This window comes from Hylobates moloch, unplaced genomic scaffold, assembly GCF_009828535.3.
Source record: "Hylobates moloch isolate HMO894 unplaced genomic scaffold, HMol_V3 SCAFFOLD_4, whole genome shotgun sequence".
Taxonomy (NCBI): domain Eukaryota; kingdom Metazoa; phylum Chordata; class Mammalia; order Primates; family Hylobatidae; genus Hylobates; species Hylobates moloch.
Window position 1 is genome coordinate 95,116,030 of NW_026652279.1, and position 21,908 is coordinate 95,137,937.

The 21,908-nt window shown below is 40.1% G+C and overlaps 1 protein-coding gene across 2 annotated transcripts in view; it reads right to left on the reverse strand.

Annotated features, from left to right (window-relative positions):
- ATP8A2 (ATPase phospholipid transporting 8A2) overlaps positions 1-21,908 on the reverse strand; it is a 713,978-nt gene that overhangs the window by 342,552 nt on the left and 349,518 nt on the right. For both annotated transcript variants that reach the window (XM_032150616.2, XM_032150617.2), the window contains exon 25: positions 9,146-9,318. In XM_032150616.2, coding sequence (XP_032006507.1) covers positions 9,146-9,318 — 173 coding nt within the window. The remainder of the gene's footprint in view (positions 1-9,145; positions 9,319-21,908) is intronic.

Here is a 21,908-nt window from a genome sequence, read left to right on the forward strand (position 1 = left end):
GAAAGTGTCAGATGTATAGACAGGAAAACGGATAACATAATTTTCTTTGGGACCAATTAACGTAAGAGCTATTTTGCATACTTTCAATCAGAAAGGTGTCAATGTTGTCAGAAGTGAAATTTTTTCCTAATGAAAGTTAACACGACACGTTCTTGTATTAATGAAACACATTCTGAATGATTTCACAAGACAGAGGAGAAAAAGCACTTTAAGTACAAATACCATCACAAGGCAAGACTTGGGGACATAAATATTCATGACATATTCCACATGTTTAATTAAGCTCTGTTCTTGATTTTTTTTTTTCTGGTTTGTTTTTCTGGTAGGAAAGATGCCAAATATTATGAGCTTCTACTTTAGAATTTTAGGCCACAGTGTGACCTCGTATCACCCTGTTTCATTTGGCAAGCAGTGTTGTCAAAAATGACATGCACTGATGAAGTAATCATTCATGAAAAAGAGGAAAGGAAAAAAAAAAACACAGGAACAGTCTTGAAAAGTCATGTGTCTGTGAGCTCTTCTGGTGCCTCACAAGGGTCTCCATGTGTTGAAAGCTGCAGAGCGGATGGATGGGAGATCACACAGACCCTACTACCATAATTCTTAGACCAGACCACTGCCAAAAGAGGAAAGGGCTTCATTACTCCCACTGTTCAGTTTGCATCTGAGCTTCTGCAAACAAACACTAGCGTGAAGGTAGTCAGTGGAGGGGAACTTGTGCCATGTAAATCAGGTTTCAGAACCATTAGGAAAAGTGGGTCTACTATATAAGCAAAATGATATGGTAATAATTTTATAAGCCAAAAAAAAATCTCTGAAGAGACGTGTTCCCAATTACACAGCATATTATTATAGATCAACCCTCATTATTAAATGCCCCTTGGCAAGTATTCCCAACATGTTATCCATGTCTATTCACTCAGTTGCTCATAGCTGACATACAGAAGAGCTTCCTGTATTTTCAATCTTATACTAAATATTTGTCCACATTTTTATCACATGTACTATATTGCTCCCCACCAAATTATTTTATTAGTCCAGGACATAAGAAAAAAAGTTGACATGCTACTTTTTAAAAAATTTATCACCTGAAATAGTAACACCCAGATAGTGATGATATATAACTTTTAGTTAGAGGGGAATCAAAACATCAGAAATCCTTAATAGTTAGAAGCTGATCTTATAGAGTAATTCATATAAATTATTTGCTGCAATAGGTATTTAAGATGAGAATTGCCCTCCATTTCTAAACATGCTATCATCAAAATTAGCTTTAATTTCAAAAAGTTTTTTTTTCCTAAGCTGTAAATAATTATTTAAAAATGGTTTCCTTTTCCTACTTTAGATTAATACTAAAGTCTCTACATATTCTGGCCTCTACAGTGATTCAAGTGAGCTATTTTTAATATACTACAAAATCTGCATCAGTCTAGTTTTATTCTAGAGAAATTATGGTAAGATCTGTGGGTGGAAAAATAGTGTTTAAGCTTTGGGCTTTGAGAAATTTTTTTTTTTCAAGATGGTGCTGAAGAACTATTACATCTGAGCACACTCATCCTTAACAAAACAACAATGAAGCCATTTAGAACCAAATAAAATTGCTGTAATCATTCAAATAATAGCATTCATTTTAGAGCTAAATTTAAAAAAACCTATCTAAAAGTGAATTCTACCTTAATTGCATGCAATCAACAAATGGGCAAATATATACTAAGCCACAATCAAACAGCCCAAGGATAGACTTACAGCCTCGACAAGTTAATAATGCTCTCTGGAATAGGATGTCAAAATAGGGAGCTGGCTTATAACTAAACGTTCATGATGCTGAGAAATCACATCATGAATGAAACTAAAGAGAAGTTTTATTTGTGCAAGTGTATAATTGGATCCCTACCAATATGGAGGCCAACTAAAACACAATTGGTGGTACAATTCTAATTACTGCATCTGAACTCTGTTTTGACATAATTCTGTGTGTAGTTCACAGGCTGAAAGATACCATACACAAAATGCATAACGTTCTGATTTCCTATTATCCATCATGCTTCATTAAGGTAAAAAAGCTAAGCTGGGGAAGGAACCAAATCAGAAGAGCCAGTCCTTTTCTACATTAAGTAGTCTAAAGTTAAGACAGGTGTCCACCAGGTTTTTTAATGCAGGCTAAGTGAGTGATAAGCTTAGGATAGGCTGGAAGACTGACCTGACGTTGGGAATGATACACTGCCAGTGTGTTAAAATGCTGGACAGTATATATATATACATGTATACATATATATACTTTCACAAAATAACCTCTAAACTGCTCCCCTTTCTTAGTGAGGCTAACAAACCCCAAACTGAGGCTTGGAATCCATATTATGCTTACTAAACAGAGGAGAATATGTTTGTCCCAGCAGGGACTAAGCTACTAGTCATCTCTCTCTGACTCTAAGCCAATGCATCTTACTTTCTGAGTCTAAGGCTACAAGCCCTTTTGCAAATTTCTATGTTGCTTATCCTTGAATCTGTTATTGTTTTATGGAAATCATCAAGTGTCTTTGCAACTATTCATGTAAAAAACATTGTTAACCTGACTATCCATCAATTAGGAATAAACTAATTACTGTGTTTTCATATAACAGAACACCATTATGCTTTTAAAAAACAAATTTGACATAGAAACTGTGTATAAACTTTAACTTTGCACATTGTAAAAGGTGTAACCTTTCATCCAATGAAAAGTATTTTCACAGAAGGAGATCAAGACTTCACAACCAATTGTCAACAGTGCTAATCTCTAGTTGGGGGGATTGTGAATGCCATTTTCTTCCTTCTTGTTTATCTGTATTTTCTAAGTTTTTACAAAAAATATAAATCACTCTTACAGTTAGAAAAATAAACCCAAGAAGTCTTTTTAAACATTCAGGGTGTCCACTCTGCCTTTTTCTGTCTCCTGTTTTCATATCTATGATATCACAGCAGGCTTATACATGTTTATCTTTGAATCTATCCTGAAAGACAGAAGTCTAAACATATCAGAGAAAATAAATGATGCCTTTGGAAACCCTTAATTTGCACATCCCGTGGAAATCCCTGCCGCAGTGTTTTCCTTCCACTCCGTCTCTTGCCCAGAGACGTGAAGCCGTAAATCACATCTGCTAATGAGGCAGTGCCCAGCAGCCCCCGTGTCACCTGTATTTGCTGGGGACTCTGATGGGGCCATCACTAACGTCCTCACAGGGGGTCACTGATGATTCTTTCATGACTCTTTTCCTGACGAGACAGTCACTTTTAAGATTTCTGAGTGTTCTCAAGAGGTCAAAGTCCTCTCCCCTGGTAGTCTGTGCTAGAGAATTTATCTCCATTTGGACAAAAATAAAGACCTTCAAAGAAAAAGGGAAAATGAGAAAGGAGGAAGAAAGAACAGAGAACTCTTTCTTGAACATATTGAAAATGGCTTACACATTTTCCACATAACTTTTACCCCTTTGGAGAATGACAAATCCTACAAGACTTTATGATTTCTTGAATAAGTCTAAACATATAAGACAGTTGAAAAATATGTGAAAAGCAAAACTTTTGTGCAAAACTGTATTATCAGTAATAAATGTGTGACAATGAATTAGCTGACACAGCCAACTGTGTGACTTAAGAGCACAGGCCCTGATATTATTCAGATAGAACATAAAATGCTATCTCTTCCACTCCTAGCTGAGACCACAGACATGATATAATTTTTCTGAGGCCTTTATTTCCTTATTTGTAAAACTAAATGCAACACTGAAAAGGATAAACAAATTAAGAGATTTTAATGTCTGACCTCAATTTAATAATGAGCTTATATGGTTTAATCTCTCTAAAGGTCCCCTAGATATAAAACCATGCTTGCTAATGCTGTCAAAAGGCCCTGGCACTGTGGCTCATGCCTGTAATCTCAGCACTTTGGAAGGAGGAAGCAGGAGGATCACTTGAGCCCAGGAGTTTGAGAGCAGCCTGAGCAACATAGCAAGCCTCCATCTCTACAAAAAATTTTTAAAAATTAGCCAGGCATAGTGGCATGCTAGTCCCAGCTATTTGGGAGACTGATGCAGGAGGATCGCTTGAACCCAGGAGGTCAAGGCTGCAGTGAGCTGTGTTTGTGTTCATGGCCCTGCACTCCAGACTGGGTGACAGCACAAGACTGTCTCAAAAAAAAAAAAAAAAAAGAATGTCCTAGATGCGGTTGGATGTACAGATCTGGAGCTGAAGTGAGGGGCCATGCTGGACAAGCAGATGGCAGAAGTTGTCTTCCCAACCCTGACTGCTCTTTAGAATCAACAGGTAACTAAGGAGAAGAGAGGTGGCACGGGGAGTTTGTAGAATTTCTAGAGTTCTGATTTTATTGCTCTGAGGAAGGGTCTGGGAATCAGACTCCGTTTTTGTTTCCACAAACATTTCATTTAAAATAACAAAACTTCTGCTCAAAGGATTCATTTTTTGTAATCAACAAACATTTCATTCAAATGAGTGAACTTTCATTCAAACATTTCAGTTTTTTCATTCAACAAACATTTCATTTAAATGGATGAATTCTTTTATTCATTTATTTATATTTTACTGAGGTAGAAATCACATAGATAAAATTGACCATTTTCAATTGAGTGGAATTTAGTATGGTCACAATGTTGTACAATTATCCCCTGTAGCCTGTTCCAAAGCACTGCGTCATCCTCAAAAGGAAATCCCATACCCGCTGAGCAGTCACTTGCCGTTCTTCCTCTTCCCAACTCCTGGCAACCACCAGCCTGCTTCCTGGCTCTGTGGATTTGCCTATTCTGAGTATATCATAGGAATGGAATCATATAATATGTGGTCTTTTGTGACTGGCTTCTTTCACTCAGCCTGTTTTCAAGCTGCATGCACATTGTAGCACATGTCACTATTTTTTTTGTGGCTCAATAATATTCCACCGTATGGATTCATATATGGGTTTTTTTCCAATTTGAGGCTACTGTGGGCAGTGCTGCTATGAACATTACGGACATGAACATACAAGTATTTGTCTGAGTGCCTGTTTTTAATTCTTTTGAGTGTATACCTACCTAAGAGTGCAATTTCTGGGTCACATGGTACTTTCCAGATTTAGCTTTTTGAGGAAAATATGTTTTCAAAAAGTTCTCAGCCGGGTGCAGTGGCTCATGCCTGTAATCCCAGCACTTTGAGAGGCCGAGGTGGGCAGATCACGAGGTCAAGAGATCGAGACCATCCTGGCCAACATGGTGAAACCCTGTCTCTACTAAAAATACAAAAATTAGTTGGGCGTAGTGGTGCGCGCCTGTAGTCCCAGCTATTTGGGAGGCCGAGGCAGGAGAATTGCTTGAACCTGGGAGGTAGAGGTTGCAGTGGGCCGAGATAGCCCCACTACACTCTGGCCTGGCGACAGAGCAAGTCTCTGTCTCAAAACAAAAAAACAAACAAACAAAAAACAACAACAAAAAAGTTTTCCAGATGATTCCATATGAAGCTGGTGTTGTGAGAAGTCACTAATGTATAAGATGAATGAGGCCATCTGACACATTAGATGGAAGGCACATGGGGAGATATGGAGTGGGAACACGATAGGACCAGAGGTAAAACCTTGGGAAAACAACATTTCACAGGCAGCCAGAAAGCCCATAAAGGAGACAGATAACTAAGGAGAAGAGAAAGGTGCCACAGAAGAAAAAGAGAACCCCTCAAGGGAAGAGCCCTCAACACCAGATGCTGAAAGGATCTGAAAATCAAGAACAAAAGGGAGTCTGCTGCATGTGGCCAGATGGAGACTCGGCTATGCTTTCTTCACTAAGTGCCGGGTTTCAAGGAATTGGGATGTATGTGCGATGCAAAGGAACAGAGGCAAATACAATAACATAGTCACCAAAGACCGTGTCTCCTCTCTTTATTCATCCATGACACTAGGAATTTGCAATGTAAATGTCACAATACTTGCAAGCCCACAATAAAAATCTTGGACTGGACCAGTTTACACTTCAACAAATTACGTGGCAACACCCCTGCCAGATACGAAGTAAATTGTACTGGAGTACTGACTATATATGACCTCTCTAGGATTTTAACCATATGGAAAATATTTGGGTACAGAAATGCATAATTAGCAAATTGTTTGATTCTAATTTGAGCAAAATATTTAATAAATTCTTGCATTCCCTTCTTTTTGCTGCCTAAAACACTGTTTTAGCTTAAAGGTATTTATTTCTATACAACATCACCAATCTCTGAATCAATATTGATAGGAACATGCTTCATGATTTCATAGACCAGTTATTTTCTGAAAAAAAAATTACTTTTTTCATTATTAGAGAAATAGGTAACTCTCATAACTATTATATTTTGAAGATGAAAAGTGAAAATTAAGGTCAACTTTATGTTTGAAGCCACAAATTAAATTTAGCTTAAGTTTAAATTTTCAATGAATAGTAAGTACATTTGAAGTGAACAAGTGTTTTTTTTCTGTTTTTTAAGTACATGTTGATTTTTTTAAAATCTGAAGTATGAGATCAGCCAAGAAATGTCTCCAAGAGCAGGAAAATGATGCAGTGTCCTAAATTCCCTTTTTCAATTAATGCTTCCATTTTGTAGACTAACAGTATTTAATTTGAAATTTCCTCTTTCTGTGCCAATTCCAGTTTGAACTCCCCTGAGAAGTGTTCAAGCATACAGCCTATGAGACACACAAAGCACTGTGAAGCGGTCACAGCAAGAAGGGGAAAAAGGTGTGTGTGTGTGTGTGTGTGTGTGTGTGTGTTTTAGTATCAAGCACCTGGCAAGAAAAGAACATTTTCCTGTAAACCCTTACAGGCATTCCTGGATCTCCCCTGAGAATCCAACGGACTCATTTTGATTTCCCTCTTAAAAACTTATAAGGTTTTAGCGTGTTTGCATTGGGTTACAGTTTACCAGACTTTTCCACATTGTTACTTGTTTTTGTCCACCAGCGAGTCAGGGGGATGACCCCTTGATCAACAGGGCAGTGGCAGGCAGAAGTGGCTGACTCCCATGACTCACGGCTCTGAGGTAGAGCAGTAACAACCTCCAGTGTGGAGAAATTCATAAAATCAGGTACCCACCTACTCAGCAGCTTTACAATGTAAAACAAAGGGAAATTTATGAATAAAAGTATTTCCCCACCATTCTTTCCATCCTTCTTTCCATTTGCATAGCCCTAATCTAAACTGCTCAAATAGAATCCAGGAAAGAAAGCACAGGATCAGCTACTTTAAAACGAGAGCTCATTAGCTATGACACCAAAAGCACAAAGGAAAAAGATAAACTGGACTTTGTCAAAATAATTTTGCTGCAAGTAATACTATCAGGAAAATGAAAAGGTAACCTAAAGGGGGAAAAACTGCAAATCATCCATCTGATGAGATACTTGTATCCAGAGTAGCTAAAGAACCCTTATACCTCAATAATAAAAAGATAATCCAACTTAAAAATGGGCAAAGGATTTGAATAGGCATTTCTCCAAAGAAGATATACAGATGGCCAATAAACACATAAAAAAACGATCAACATCATTAATCAACAGAAAAATTCAAACCAAAACTACAGTGCGATACCACTTCACATCCACTAGGCTAACTAATCAAAAAGATAGCTAGTGACAAGTGTTAGCATGCGTATGGAGGAATTTAAACAATCACATATTGCCAGTGGGAACAGAAAGGGTGCAGCCACTTTGGAAAACCATCTCACAGTTCCTCAAAAGGTTAAACATGGAGTTACTGCATGACCCAGCAACTCCATTTCTAGGTACATATCCAGGGGAATCGAAAACCTATGTCCAAACAGAAGCTTGTACATCAATCTTCACAGTAGCATTACACATAACAGTCAAAAAGTGTGAAAAACCCAAATTCTCATACACTGAGAAATGGATAAACATGTGGTACGTCTAAACAATGGAATATTACTCAGCCATAAAAAGAAGGAAGTACTGACACATGCAACAACAGGGATGGAGAGAAGTCAGAAAAAGAACAGGCTAATTAGAAGGACAAGTGAGTAGATGATTGGTTGTTTGGGGTGGGGGTGAAGGCATGCAGGAAGATGGGATTAACTGATAATGGATACAGGAGTTTCTTTACGGAGTGATGAAAATATTCTAAAATCGGTTGTGATGATGGTTATATAATTTTGTGAATATACTCAAAGGCAATGAATTGCTTTCAGTAGGTGAACTGTATGGTACGTGAATTGTATCACAATCAAGCTATTCGAGGAAGAGAGAAGGAGGCCATCATAAAACCCAGAAGCAGTGTATTTCACTTTCAGGTGCTCTGGCCATTGCTCCCTGCACCAGGTCCCCCACAGCTACACCAGGTTTCCTGACTTAAAGGTACAACAGACTTGTCATTCATTGTTTCAAACACATTTGAATTTGTCCTCATCCCCATGGTCCCTGAATATCCTGTGACCATAGGCATAAAACCGACACCCATTTCCACTACCAATGCTCCACTAGCCGGCCCCTCCAGCTCTCTGTGACCCTTGGTGACCACTCATCTTTCTAGTGGTTTATTGTCTTTATAATTCTGTCTAACTTTCAAATTTCTATCAGAACTAGACCTCCACGTAGCCAGCAGCCAATGGAATGTAACAATCCCCCACCACTGCCAATTGAAAAAAAAACCTTCCCAGGAAGGGAAGAACCTACAAAGATTCCTGGTTAGATCTTACCACAAAAATTGCTATCACATGAACCCGACCAAAGTTCCTCCTTAACTGAAAAGAAGTACCCCAACAAACACCAGAAAAGAAGCATCGAAGCCCCACACGTCTTGGAAGTTGAGCTCAGACATGTGCAGTAGGTTGGACCCCAGCAATTTCTCAAAGGGGCTTGAGGCAGTGTTTTTCCAATTTATCTCCCATGGTGAATGTGACTGGAAGCCCTGGTTCTTACTCTTTTTATCTTCTCAAAAGAAATAAACAAAACAAAAATGTAAAAACCACTAACTGCCTCTGCAAAATCTGTGCACCAATAGTTAAAAATAAGTTTGTATTTTTGTTTTGCCTTTTTTAGATACAAAACTTTAAACCTAGAATTCCCATGCATCCATTTCTTTTGCATAAACACGGGATACAGACACAGCAGAGCGTGAACTGTGCACAGTCTGCACTTTCCTACCTGCAGCATATGACCGCTTTGCACGAGAGTGCCAAATCCAGGAAACTCCTCCGGACTTCGAAGGAGAGCGCGTACTTCAGGGTGTGGCCATCGATGATGAGGGCCACGTCATTTTCCTTGCCCAGCAAATTCCCAAGGTCAGTGCAGTGCTGAGTAATGGCTGCCCTTGTGGCCTGAAACAAGAGTACAGGGGAAAATTGCATTTTTTGTGTTTAATACCAAAAACAAAATAGAATTCAAAATTAAGTTTCTTGAAATGAGAACACACCCATTCTAATATAAATATACTAACAGTTCAGATTTGCACATTTATACATTAAGATTTCAATGAAATGCCCTCTGGGTCTGTTTTATGGGTGCAAACATCTTCATAGTGAGATCTGTTTGAAATTTACAATAATCCACTTCTTTATACTACATACACATTATTCTTGGTGCCCCTAGAATAGAAAACTCCATATAAACAAATGTGCTTTTTGGGGAAAGACAGCATTATTGGAACTTGAATGGCAAACATTAACATTTCTCAGTTTGCACAAGATAATCTTTAAAGCATCCAAAAGATATCAAGGGACATAAAAATACAACAAAATATTAATTTTGAATCCTGCTGAGATCTTCAGATTAAACCATTCTCTCCATGCATTGCCAGCATAAGAAATAAGCTCATCATTTTTCCCATGTTATAGAAAGTATCTAATCAAGTTAAACTGCCAACACCTACCAAAACACTACTACCAGCCTTAAAAGCATCTTGGTGTAATGTCCATTAACACATGGAATTAAAGCACAATAACATTTTTTAGATTAAAAAAAAAATGGGCTGGGCACAGTGGTTCATGCCTGTAATCCCAGCACTTTAGGAGGCCGAGACAGGAGGGACTGCTTGAGCCCAGGAGTTCAAGACCAGCCCCAGCAACATAGAGAAACCCCATCTCTACGAAAAAATTTAAAAATTATCCAGGCATAGTGGTGCATGTCTGCTGCATGTCTGTAGTCCCAGCTACTCTGGAGGCTAAGGTGGGAGGACTGCTTGATCCTGGAAAGTTGAGGCTGTAGTGAACACTGAACACACCACTCCAGACTGGACAACACAGTGAGACCCTGTTTCTTTAAAAAAAAAAAAAAACAGACGTTCTTGTTTTCACAGTGAATTTATGACTATGAACAGGATATCTCACTCAAATATAAGAATGTAATTTTGGGCTCATAAAAAATATGGTTTAAGTTAATCGGGAAGCACAGAATTCTGCTGAAATTATTCTGTCTGGAAGACGACTATTAAGTAACATTCATATGCAATTTATTATATGATAAGGTAAATTACAATCTTAAAGAAATATGTTTAATGAACAAGAATCCTTCTACCTCTAGTAAAATTGAGGATCAGCTACTATTAAAAAGTGAGAAACAGGTTCCAGAAAACTGTCTTATTGTTCAGTGTTTATTCTCAACAAGTGACTTTTGACAATTTAATAAAGATTTATTTAAGAAAGATGTAGTCTAGAGCCCTGCACTGTGGTCAGATGGCCTGGGTTCTAGTCCAAGCTCTCTACTTGCTACCTCTGACCTTCAGCAAAGACACTTAGCCTCTTTAAATTGCCATTTTCTCATGTGTAAAAGGGAGCTAAAAACTTCATAGCACTTTTCTTATGAACAAATAAACTAATCAACGTAAATTATTTAGCACGGGGCTTGGCATACAGCAAATACTCAGTAAAACCCATTCTTCTTCCTCTTACTATTTATTCATCAAGAATTTTCCCTATCTGGGCTAGGTGCAGTGGCTCATGCCTATAATCCCAGCACTCTGGGAGGCCGAGGCAGGTGGATCACTTGAGGTCAAGAATTCAAGACTAGCCTGGCCAACATGACGAAAACCCACCTGTACTAAAAATACAAAAATTAGTCGGGCTGTGGTGGCACACACCTGTAATCCCAGCTACTCAGGAGGCTGAGGCAGGAGAATCAATTGAACCTGGGAGGTGGAGGTTGCAGTGAGCTGAGATTGCACCACTGCATTCCAGCTTGGGTGACAGAGTGAGGCTCCGTCTCAAAAACAACAACAACAACAAAAGAATTTTCCCTATCAAGGAAAATACACATCTCTTCTACTTCAGGCAGTGAACACATGCCATCATTAGCAATGCCTTCTTTGTTGATGTAATACAGGCACACCTCATTTTATTGTGCTTCACTTTATTGTGCTTCCAAGACAATTGCATTTCTTACAAATTGAAGATTTGTAGCAACCCTGAGTCAAGCAAGTCGATTGGCACCATTTATCCAACAGCATAGGCTCACTTTGTGCCTCTGTGTCACATTTTGGTAATTCTTGCAATATTTTAAACTTCTTTCTCATGATTATATCTGTTATGGTAGTCTGTCATCAGTGACCTTTGATGTTACTATTGAAATTGTTTTGGTACACCACGTCAAAAGCATGGTGCACCATGTCAAAAGAAGATAGGCCAAAAGCTAGGCCTCTTGCACCAGTTAGCCAAGTTGTGAATGCATAGGAAAAGTTCTTGAAGGAAATTAAAAGAGCTACTCCAGTGAACACACAAATGATAAGAAAGCAAAACAGCCTTATTGCTGACATGGAGAAAGTGGTCTGGAACCACAACATTCCCTTAAGCCAAAGCCTAATCCAGAGCAAGACCCTAACTCTTTTCAATTCTATGAAGGCTGAGAGAGGTGAGGAAGCTGTGTTAAGTCTGAGGCTTAGCAGAGATTGGTTTATGAGGTTTAAAAAAGGAGCTGTCTCCACAACGTAAAAGTGCAAGGTGAGGCAGTAAGTGCTGACAAGGAATCTGCAGCAAGTTCGCCAGAAGATCTAGCTAAGATAATTGATGAAGGTGGCTTCACTAAATAACAGATTTTCAATGTAGATGAAACAGCCTTCTATTGGAAGAAGATGCCATCCAGGATTTTCATAGCTAGAGAGGAGAAGTCAATCCCAAGCTTTAAAGTGTCAAAGGATAGGCTGACTCTTGTTAGAGGCTAATGAAGTTGGTGACTTGAAGTTGAAGCCAATGCTCATTTACCGTTCTGAAAATTTATGCGAAATCAATTCTTAGAAATGGAAAAACAAAGCCTGGCTAACACCACATCTGTTTATAGAATGGTTTACCGAACATTAAGCCCACTGTTAAGACCTACTGCTCAGAACAAAAGACTCCTTTCAAAATATTACTGCTCACTAACAATGCACTGGGCCACCCAAAGCTCTGATGGAGACATCATTGATGAATGAATGCTGTTTTCATGCATGTTTATCTAATATCCATTCTGCAGCCCATGGATCAAGGAGTCATTTAGAGTTTAAGTCTTATTATTTAAGAAATAGATTTCTTACTACCGTAGATAGTAATTCCTCTGATGGGTCTGGGCAAAGTAAATTGAAAATCTTTCAGCAAGGATTCACCATTTTAGATGTCACTAAGAACACCTATGATTCATGGGAGGAGGTCAAAAGATCAACAGGAGCAGGAGTTTGGAAGAAGTTGATTTCAACCCTCATGCATAACTTTGAAAAGTTTGAGACTTCAGTGGAGGAAGTAACTGAAGATTTGGTAGAAACAACAGGGGAACTAGAATTAGAAGTGGAGCCTGAAGATGCGACAATGTGCTGCAACCTCGTGATCAAACTTGAATAAATGAGGAGTTGCTTCTTATGGATGGGCAAAGAAAGTGGTTTCTTGAGGTGGAATCTACTCCTGGTGAACATGCTGTGAACATTCTTGAAATGACAACAAAGGATTTAGAACATTACATAAACTTAGTTGATAAAGCAGCAGCAGTGTTTGGGATAATTGGTGCCAATTTTGAAGGAAGTTCTACTGTGGGTAAATGCTATCAAACAGCATCACATGCCACGGATAAATCTTTTGTGAAAGGTAGAGTCAACAGATGCAGCAAACTTTATCGTTGTCTTATTTTGAGAAATTGCCAAAACCACCCCAACCTTCAGCAACCACCACCTCGATCAGCCAGCAGCCATCAATGTCATGCAGGACCCTCCACCAACAAAAAGATTATGACTTGCTGAAGGCTTAGGTGATTGTTAGCATATTTTAGTAAAAAGTATTTTTAAATTAAGATACACACATTGGGTTTTTTAAAGACATAGTGCTGTTGCACACTTAATAGACTACAGTACAGTGTAAACATAACTTTTATATGCACTGGAAAACCAAAAAAAAAAAAAAAAGACAGTGCGACTTGCTTTATTGCAGTATTTGCTTTACTGCTATGGACTGGTCCCAAATCTGCAATATCTCTGAGGTATGCCTGCAATAGACAAAACATTAATAGAATAATGTTCTATGCATAAAAGTTAAATGGACTTTTATTAAAAACAAGCCAGGCATGGCGGCTCACGCCTGTAATCCCAGCACTTTTGCCAAAGAGGGAGGATCACCTGAGGCCAGGAGTTCAAGACCAGCCTGGGCAACAGAGTGAGACTCTGTCACTGCAAAAAAAGGGACATACAGGCACAAAATTGGCCAGGCATGATGGTGCATGCCTGTAGTAACAGCTACTCAGAAGGGTGAGGTGCAAAGATTGCTTGAGCCCAGGAACTGGAGGCTGTGGTGAGCTATAATCATGCCACTGCAGTCCAGCAACAGCCTGTCTCTAAAATAAATAAAGAAAACTTGATACTTTTTATTGTCAATTAGCTTTGTAATTCTGAATCTCAGACAAGCATCCTGAAAACATCTATGCCTTCCTTATCTAAAACAACAGCCTGCCCTTTAGAATTTGGGTAGAGACAAAAAAATTACCCTGACCTGGGGAAATGCCAGCGTGGCAGCCTGGGTGTGTTCACCAGGAAATTCAGGTAAGTCTGGGAAATTCTAGAGGGGATGCCTGCTGGGGGTCAGTGTATGAAGGACAGAAAAACCTCCTGAGAAGCACGTCACCAAAGAGATGAGACAAGGTACACAGATTTGGCCCAGGGAGAGCATCCAGGTGCTACAGTAGAGGCCCAGTCTAGCTCAGTGCCTTTTAGCCCCATGGGCCTCCCCACTGGACTTATGTATGGATCCAAAGAGGGAAAGACTGAGGAATAAAAATCTCTGAAATGTGGAGCCCATTGCCTGTGGCTTTTTGTAAGAGGGCACAGCATAAATGGAGACACAGATGCTCATCTTAGGAAGGCAGCTTTCTCCAGTTAGGGTTATTTCTGCAGCACACATGAGGATAGACTGGATGCCAATACATGGTTCTTCTTCCTTGGCAGGAGGAGGAGAGGGACTAGCCCGGCCAATGTGGTAAAACCCAGTCTCTACTAAAAATACAAAAAATACAAAAAAATTAGATGTGCATGGTGGTGCACACCTGTAATCCCAGCCACTTGGGAGGCTGAGGCAGGAGAATTACTTGAACCCAGGAGGTGTAGGTTGCAGTGAGTCAAGATCGTGCCACTGCATTCCAACTGGGCAACAGAGCAAGACTCCATCTCCGAACAACAACAACAAAAACCCCAAAATTAGAAAAGTGTGGTGGCACACCCTTGTATTTCCAACTACTCGGGAGGCTGAGGTGGGAGAATCACTTGAACCTGGGAAGCAGAGGTTGCAGTGAGCCAAGATCGTGCCACTGCACTTCAACCTGGGTGACAGACAAAATAAATAAATAAAATAAAAATAAATAAATAAAAGAGAGAGACAGAGAGATCTGAGGGATGTCTCTCTCTGGCCTCTTGGTGGGCTATTCAGCCTTACTGGTACACTTTGAGTTATATTTTGCTTGAAAATGACTGGTTCTCGATCTCAATCCTGCTTACTCTTCCATTCTCTTCTCCCTGCCCTTCATCTGCTCAGATACACTCCTTTGCCTCTGGGATTGAAATCCTTTTCCTACCAGTAAGAGCTCTCCAGGTCCATCCTTCTAACGCCACCCTTGACGTGTCTCCAGCCTCTACTTTGAGTTTAATTCCTGCACTTTCCATGCCCACTCGGCAATAATCTTTGATCAAACCCAGACAAGCTAGGTTCACCACACACATGTGGTGGAATATAGGTCCCTTCTGTGCAGTTCTCAAGCGAGCCAATCGAAGGTATTACTATCACAAACAGTTCCTTATTCTCAAATGGACTATGATTCAAGAGTCTATTTGTAAGGTAGTTATTGGGCACTTAGAATCCATTTTCCCAGAGGAACGATGTTACAAATTATGGTTGGATCCCAGGGCCTGTTAATGCCTATTTAGTCCAGTTGCTAAAATTTATACTACAGTCTCTTATTTTAATAAAAAGCCAATTACTGAAAGTTACAATGGACTTAGCCGTTATAAGGGGCATAAAAAGTCGGGGCTGGAGGTTTCATACCCAGAAAGATAAAAAATATTCCAAAATCTTTAATTCGTATTTTGCTTTTAGGTGTTAATATTAAACTGTATATTTCTAGCTTTTGGTGCATGTTCTACAATTGTATTTTCCTTCACAATTAAACAAACGCACAATTTAATGTCGAAAGTGAGTGATTGCTACTGACGACTGTCCCCTACCTTTTTCCCCAGTTTTGTTCTCCTGTGAACTTCACATTTCTTAGCAAGGTCAGCATGGCCTTTGCATTCCCAGTTTATAAATTAAAATTATGTAATCACCACATACAGTACCACCTTATAATCTCAGGAGATGTTGTACATCTGCTGATTCATAGAGGATCCTCAGAGGTTCATCTGGTGAGCCCTGAAAGACGGTGGAAGTGCAGCCCTGCTCAACCTAGGAGTACATAGGATCCGAAAGGTGGTTCCACTGTTAATCACTTTGGATTTAATAAACAAGCCAGGAGAGATGAAAATTTCTAGAACCTGGATGCATTTCTAACAATTTGCAGATGGCACGAATCTCTCTTCAAAACTGAATGGTTCCAGCACCACTGAAATCTGCACAGGCAGGAGCCGTCTTCCTCCGTCAGCTTGGCAGGGCCATGAGGGATTTCCTAGACTCCATGGAGCAGCAGCTGCTGCAGCCCTCACTTTGATGTCCTGCAAATTCCAGTGGGCTCAGAGCTGACCATGCCCAAAGCAGATGGTTCAAGTTTCATTAGCAGCACTTCAACCACACCATGCTTAGCCTTCCAGTTCCAGAGCAGAGTCCCTTCTCCTGCATTAACTGGGCTAGTGAGTATCTAATGATAATGCTCTTTCTTTATCCCACACATTCAATGCTTTTTCTTCCCCTCCGTGAATCTCTTTCTCCTGTCCCCTGTCGACCATCAGGTGTGTCTTTTCTCACCATCGCCCTCCCCCATTCTTCAGATCGTTCCCTGCCCAGCCTCCCACACCCAGTGCAGCTGCAGTCACCATTTCCCTGCCACTTTCATATTCTTTTTACTATCATGTTCATTTCCAACATAATCACACCTCTTTCTTGACAGCACTAATGCTCTCCATGCTTTTGTATTTATAGAACTTAATGAGTGTAAACGGTAAAATTCAAAGCACAAATATAGCAAATCCACTTTGGGCTAACAAAAGCTGCCAAGGCTGAAGCCGAAGTAATTACATAAGGCCTCCACTCTGGCAGCTGCTAGCGGCAGGTAAAGCTTGTACCTTTTTGCTCTGAATATTGCTTTGTTCCAATCTAGGAATATCCCTAAATTTAAAGTCCATAAGTAGATAAGAGAAATTTCTGTTAAATGTATAACATTTCAAGGACTACCTATAATACTAATAATTCAAAGGAAGACAGGATGATATCTCACAGGCACGAAGCAAACATTTTCAAGAGATGTTTGGCGTCTCACCTGCAAGCACCCAGGTGCCAGTCCGGTACCCTCAGGTTATCTTTTCCCACTTACCCTGTGACATATTTCTCTACACTGGCCATCCCTACCTCCCACAAAATGTTTCTATTTCAAAAAAAAAAAAAAAAAAACTTTTATCCTTCTCAGAATAAGCCAACCCAATTTACTGAATTCACACTAGCATGTAAGCCTCTACAGAAATACTCTTTTGTTAATCATCTTTATTAACTGACATACAATAAAGCTGACCCATTTTAAGCATACGATTCAACAAGTTTTGCCAAAGGTACAGAGTCAGGTAACCCCAGCCACAATCAAGATACAGAACACTTTCATCATCCCCAAAGTTCCCTCCTTCCATGCTGCAGGCAAGTCCCTTCCCTGACCCCAGGCCCTGCTGGCCCTGCTGACCTTTCGTCTACCTCTTTTTACTACAGTTTGGCCTCTTCTAGAATGTTATATAAACAGAATCATAGTTTGCAGTCTTTTCTGTGCGGCCTATTCACTTAGCCTGATGCTTTCAGATTCATCCAATATTAATGCGCATGTCAATAGTTTATTATTTCTGTTGCCAAGCAGTATTCCAATGTATGAACATAGCACAATTTGTTTAGATGTTCACCCATTATTGGACATTTGGATTGTTTCCACTTTGAGGATATTATGAATAATTCTTCTATGAATCTGTGACTGGTCTCTGTGTAGACTTATGTTTGTATTTCTCTTGGGTAGAAACCCAAGATTGGAGTTACCCAGTCACACCATGCATACAGACACACACAGAGCAAGTGCACGTTTAACCTCCCAGAAACTCTAAGACTGTTTTCCAAAGTGCCTGAGTCACTGTGGGTTCCCAGGTGAGCTCACAGGTGAGCTCTGCCACTATTCTTCATGCTCACAAACACCTGCATGCTCAGTCTCCTTAATTTTAGCCTTCCAGTGGGTGCGTAGTATTAGATTTAGTAGTTTTAATTTGCATTTCCCAAATAACCAGTGGTGTGTTGAAGACCTTTTAATGCTTAATCAATGAACTGAATTTCTGTTTGCTGAGATTTCAAGACACACACCGTGGGATCATTCCAGAACACCAGGGACATACTGTGTGCATGGGCTTGCCTTGTCTAAGAAGCTCTCTTGCAGGGTAGCCAAGATACTCTAATTTTAGTTTCTTCCTTTAAAAAAAAAAAAAGTCACAAATTTCTTAAAAACCCACATTCTCCTGAAGAAGCATTCCAGGCAGTGGTAGAGGACAGATTTAGGAAGTGAGATGCATAAGAGAAAACTGGCCATGCTGTCAATGATCAAGTATCATTTATAAGAAAGAGACTATTTATGCACTCAGGTTCCAGAGCCTAGAAAGTCTGAACACTATTAATTACTACTATTTACTGAAAGAAAATTTGACTAACAGTTGTGACAGGGCTCAAATCATTGAGGTTAGAAAAAAAAAACTCTGAAAATATTTACTCTTTTCATTTCTCGAAAGATATTAAATAGCAACCCTAATACACTTATTTTTCCCCCAAAGTAGATTTTTATTTTAGAACCAGGAATCCTCTTATATGCTAAACAAACAAATTCTTGAATAGCTGTTAAATCTCTCAAAAATAATGTGTATGTTTTAGGAAGCATTTACTACTTGACTGTGGATCCTTTTTGTAATTTTTTAAAACATGGAATTCTCCTCAAAATAGATGTTTTTTTCCATAAGAAAATTATTTCAAAGTGTGATCTTCCTACAAGAAGAATGTGAAATCAGCATTTGCAAGCCACCACTCAGCTATGTATAAAATGACCTCCATAATCCCACGGAACAGTTGCTTGTCACACCATTTGCCCAGAGTGGATCTCTAGAAGTCACTGTGTACTTCAGGGACACAATGAATCACTGCCACATTTAATATCATCTCTCTAACTAGGAATAGTTTTACTATGAACACAATAACCTTAGCTTAATTGCCTGACCTTTGGGGATTAACATTTTCAACTTTAACATATTAATGATATAGCTATTCTGCTTACTATTTCTAAAGTCTCCTTGATAATTGGAAAAATTATAAAGGGCCCAAACTGAGCACAATGGAGATTACATTTACAAATGAAAAATGAAACTACTGGATAAATTATTTTCTAGACAACTTAAGTTTACAAAGAGCGTTTTTAATGAACTATGTGATTAAGTATATCAGGTAAATTTCACCAAACGAAGATAAAGGGTTATTAATCTCATTAAGATCTTTATTTGGCTCACAGTGACAAATGTTAATATATGTTCTGTCAGCATAAGCAGCACATAAGTGGTACAGTCATTACAATTCTTGAACTACTTATCTGCTTTAAGATAAAACCAGTTTCTTAAAAGACGTGCTAAAACTTTGAAAGCAAACCTCACAGATGCTGTATAAGAAAATGAACATGGTAATCTCAACTTAATTATTTAACTTCCTGACTCTTGGAGATTTAAACTTAAAACTTCAATATTTTGAAGACAGAGCCACCGCACTTACTGTCTCTAAAGTCCCTTTGACTCTTAGAAAAATTATGATGGGCCCAGGCTGTATTTAGTTTTGTGCAAACAGCAAATGAAAACAGTGACAAATTTCTGAAAGAGAAATAGTGAAGGAAGATCATTTAAAAATATTCTAAATGCATGTGTGGCAGCTGCAGTCTGTGCAAACTGGCAGTGAAGATCACAGCCACAAGACCAAAATGGGAGCACAGGCTCACATTTGGAACCTGCTGAAGCAAAGGCGCCAGACAGAAAGGGCTGAAGCTGAGCTGTCCCCCACAGGCTCCCAGGCTGCAGGTTAGCCCACAGGGCGTGGTTCTGGAAAGCCCTGTCAGCAGGACCTCCTCAGTGCTCCCTGAATCAGCAGGCACTGGGGAGTACAGAGAGAGTTATATGAGAGAAAAGAACAGCTGTCTACAAATCCTCTGCTACATCAGGAAAATATCTCATGCTTACACAGGACACTGTTACCACATTTAAAATTGGAAATACTTTCTACATGAGAGTCTCCAGTGGGTAATGGCAGTGGCGCACTCTATTATACACAAACTTAAAAAATCAGTAAATGAAGAAAATAAGCAAAAAACGTAGAAAACATCTCATTTCCACGGTGGCCTCAGCACTGAAGACACAGTGAGGAAGAAGTCTCATCTTCTCCCTGACACACACACCTGGCCGAAAGGCTTCCGGCTGTGTAGAACCCGTAACCAACTAGGGTGGGTGAGGGTGGGCTTTGGGGCAGGCTGGGGCTCTCCTCACCATTCTTTATTCTACACAGAATGGCAAGGAGTGAAGGTCATGGAGATAGATGTTAACACTGAAATACAGAGCAAGAAACAAAATCCTGTAATTAACTCTTAGGCAGGAAGGGCCTATAATGTGCACAGGATCCTAGAGGCCCAAGAGTTTCAGAATGAAACAGTGACACAGCAGCACAAAACAGCCAAAGATCACCGCATGTCTGGCTGTTGGAGCAGTGAGTATCCCAGGCCTGTAAAGTATGGTGAGCCACAGGCTCATGTCAGGAAGGTGCTGGAGGGTGGGGACTCTGGCAGGCTGGGAAGAAGCACTTGGACTTCATCCCAGAGTCTACAGGGAGCTTGTGAAGGTTTGTATGGATAGAAATAGCATACTTGAATTTTTATTTGTAGATCACCCACCAACGTATGGAAGATGGATTGGAACAAGGACCCAGCCAGTTAAGGAGGCTTAGAATGCTGGGAGCCTAAGCTCTGCCCGTGGTATCACCTCTGCCTGTGATAACAGACAAAACCAAGAAGTGTATTTACTAAACAGAATAAACAGTGCTCGGTGAATGGTGAGAGGACCAGAGAGGAAATGGGGATAAGTAATAGGCGTGTGGCCAGCAGAAAAAGGAGCCAATCTCTAAGAAAGCAACAAGCAAGGAACTGGGGAGGGGTGGGGACCAAGTGACCGCAGATCAGAAGTCGCTGAGTATCAATGCCGTGGAGAGAGAGCTGGCTCTTTGGTTCAAGAGCCGCCTACTGCTCCCTGCGATGGCAGTGGGAAGGCCTGCTGGGATGGTGGGGGATCAGGAAGCTTCTCTAGGCCCTGGAACACCCAGAGCTGCTCTCTAGGGAGACTGCTGTGCCTGGACAGCCTGATGAGAGTCACTTCCACCACTATGCCCCTGTTAGCGTGTGTAAATTTCAAATGAACATCCGGCAGCTGTCACTTGCTCTTTGTGGATCATATAGCCTTTCAATCAACGTTGGCTGAAGAATGGAAAAAGAGATCACCTGGTCATTTCCTTACCACTCCCACTGGGTGAAAAAAGTAAACAAACAAATCACCTAGCAAACAGCAGGTGCTAAAGAAATGCTTGCCACCCTTTGTTTGGGGACTATCTGCTGCCTCCTGAACTCCTGACCCCAGCCAGAGCACTCTGCTCACGGCCGCTGTGGGCCATGTGCTCTCCTCTGCTCCGCGACTCCCTTCTTCATTGGGGCCGTGACAAGGGCCTTCTGATGACATTTTGGAAAGTATTTGAGACGTTAGCTTTGTGGGCCATTCATACAGTCAATAAGCAGTCATGAAACATCGACTATAGGAACACAGCTGTGCACAAAACTCCAAAGGCCCAGCTCTCCATGGGCTTACACATTAGTGAGGGGACAGATGCTACACAAATAAAAACAGAACACGGTGTCACGAGCTGTTAAGAGCCGTGGATGAAAACCAAGCGGAGTTTAGGAAGCAGGATTCCGTCAGAATCCTGGGCATTCAGAGCCGCCGTCAAGAAGACTGAGACCTACCTGAGGGCAGAAGTAGAACAGTTTGTACTTCAGTGCACAAAAGGTCCTGATGGTGAATTTGAGTGGCCAGGAAATACAAACAGTAGGTTGACAAGAGGTTAATTATTCATCCCATTAAAAGAAATATTTTTAAGCCAAAATTTAAAAGCCAAGAGATTCCACAAGAAAACTCTGTTATCTAGCTTCTCTTGAAACATTACAGTGTCTGGGAGTTCTGAGC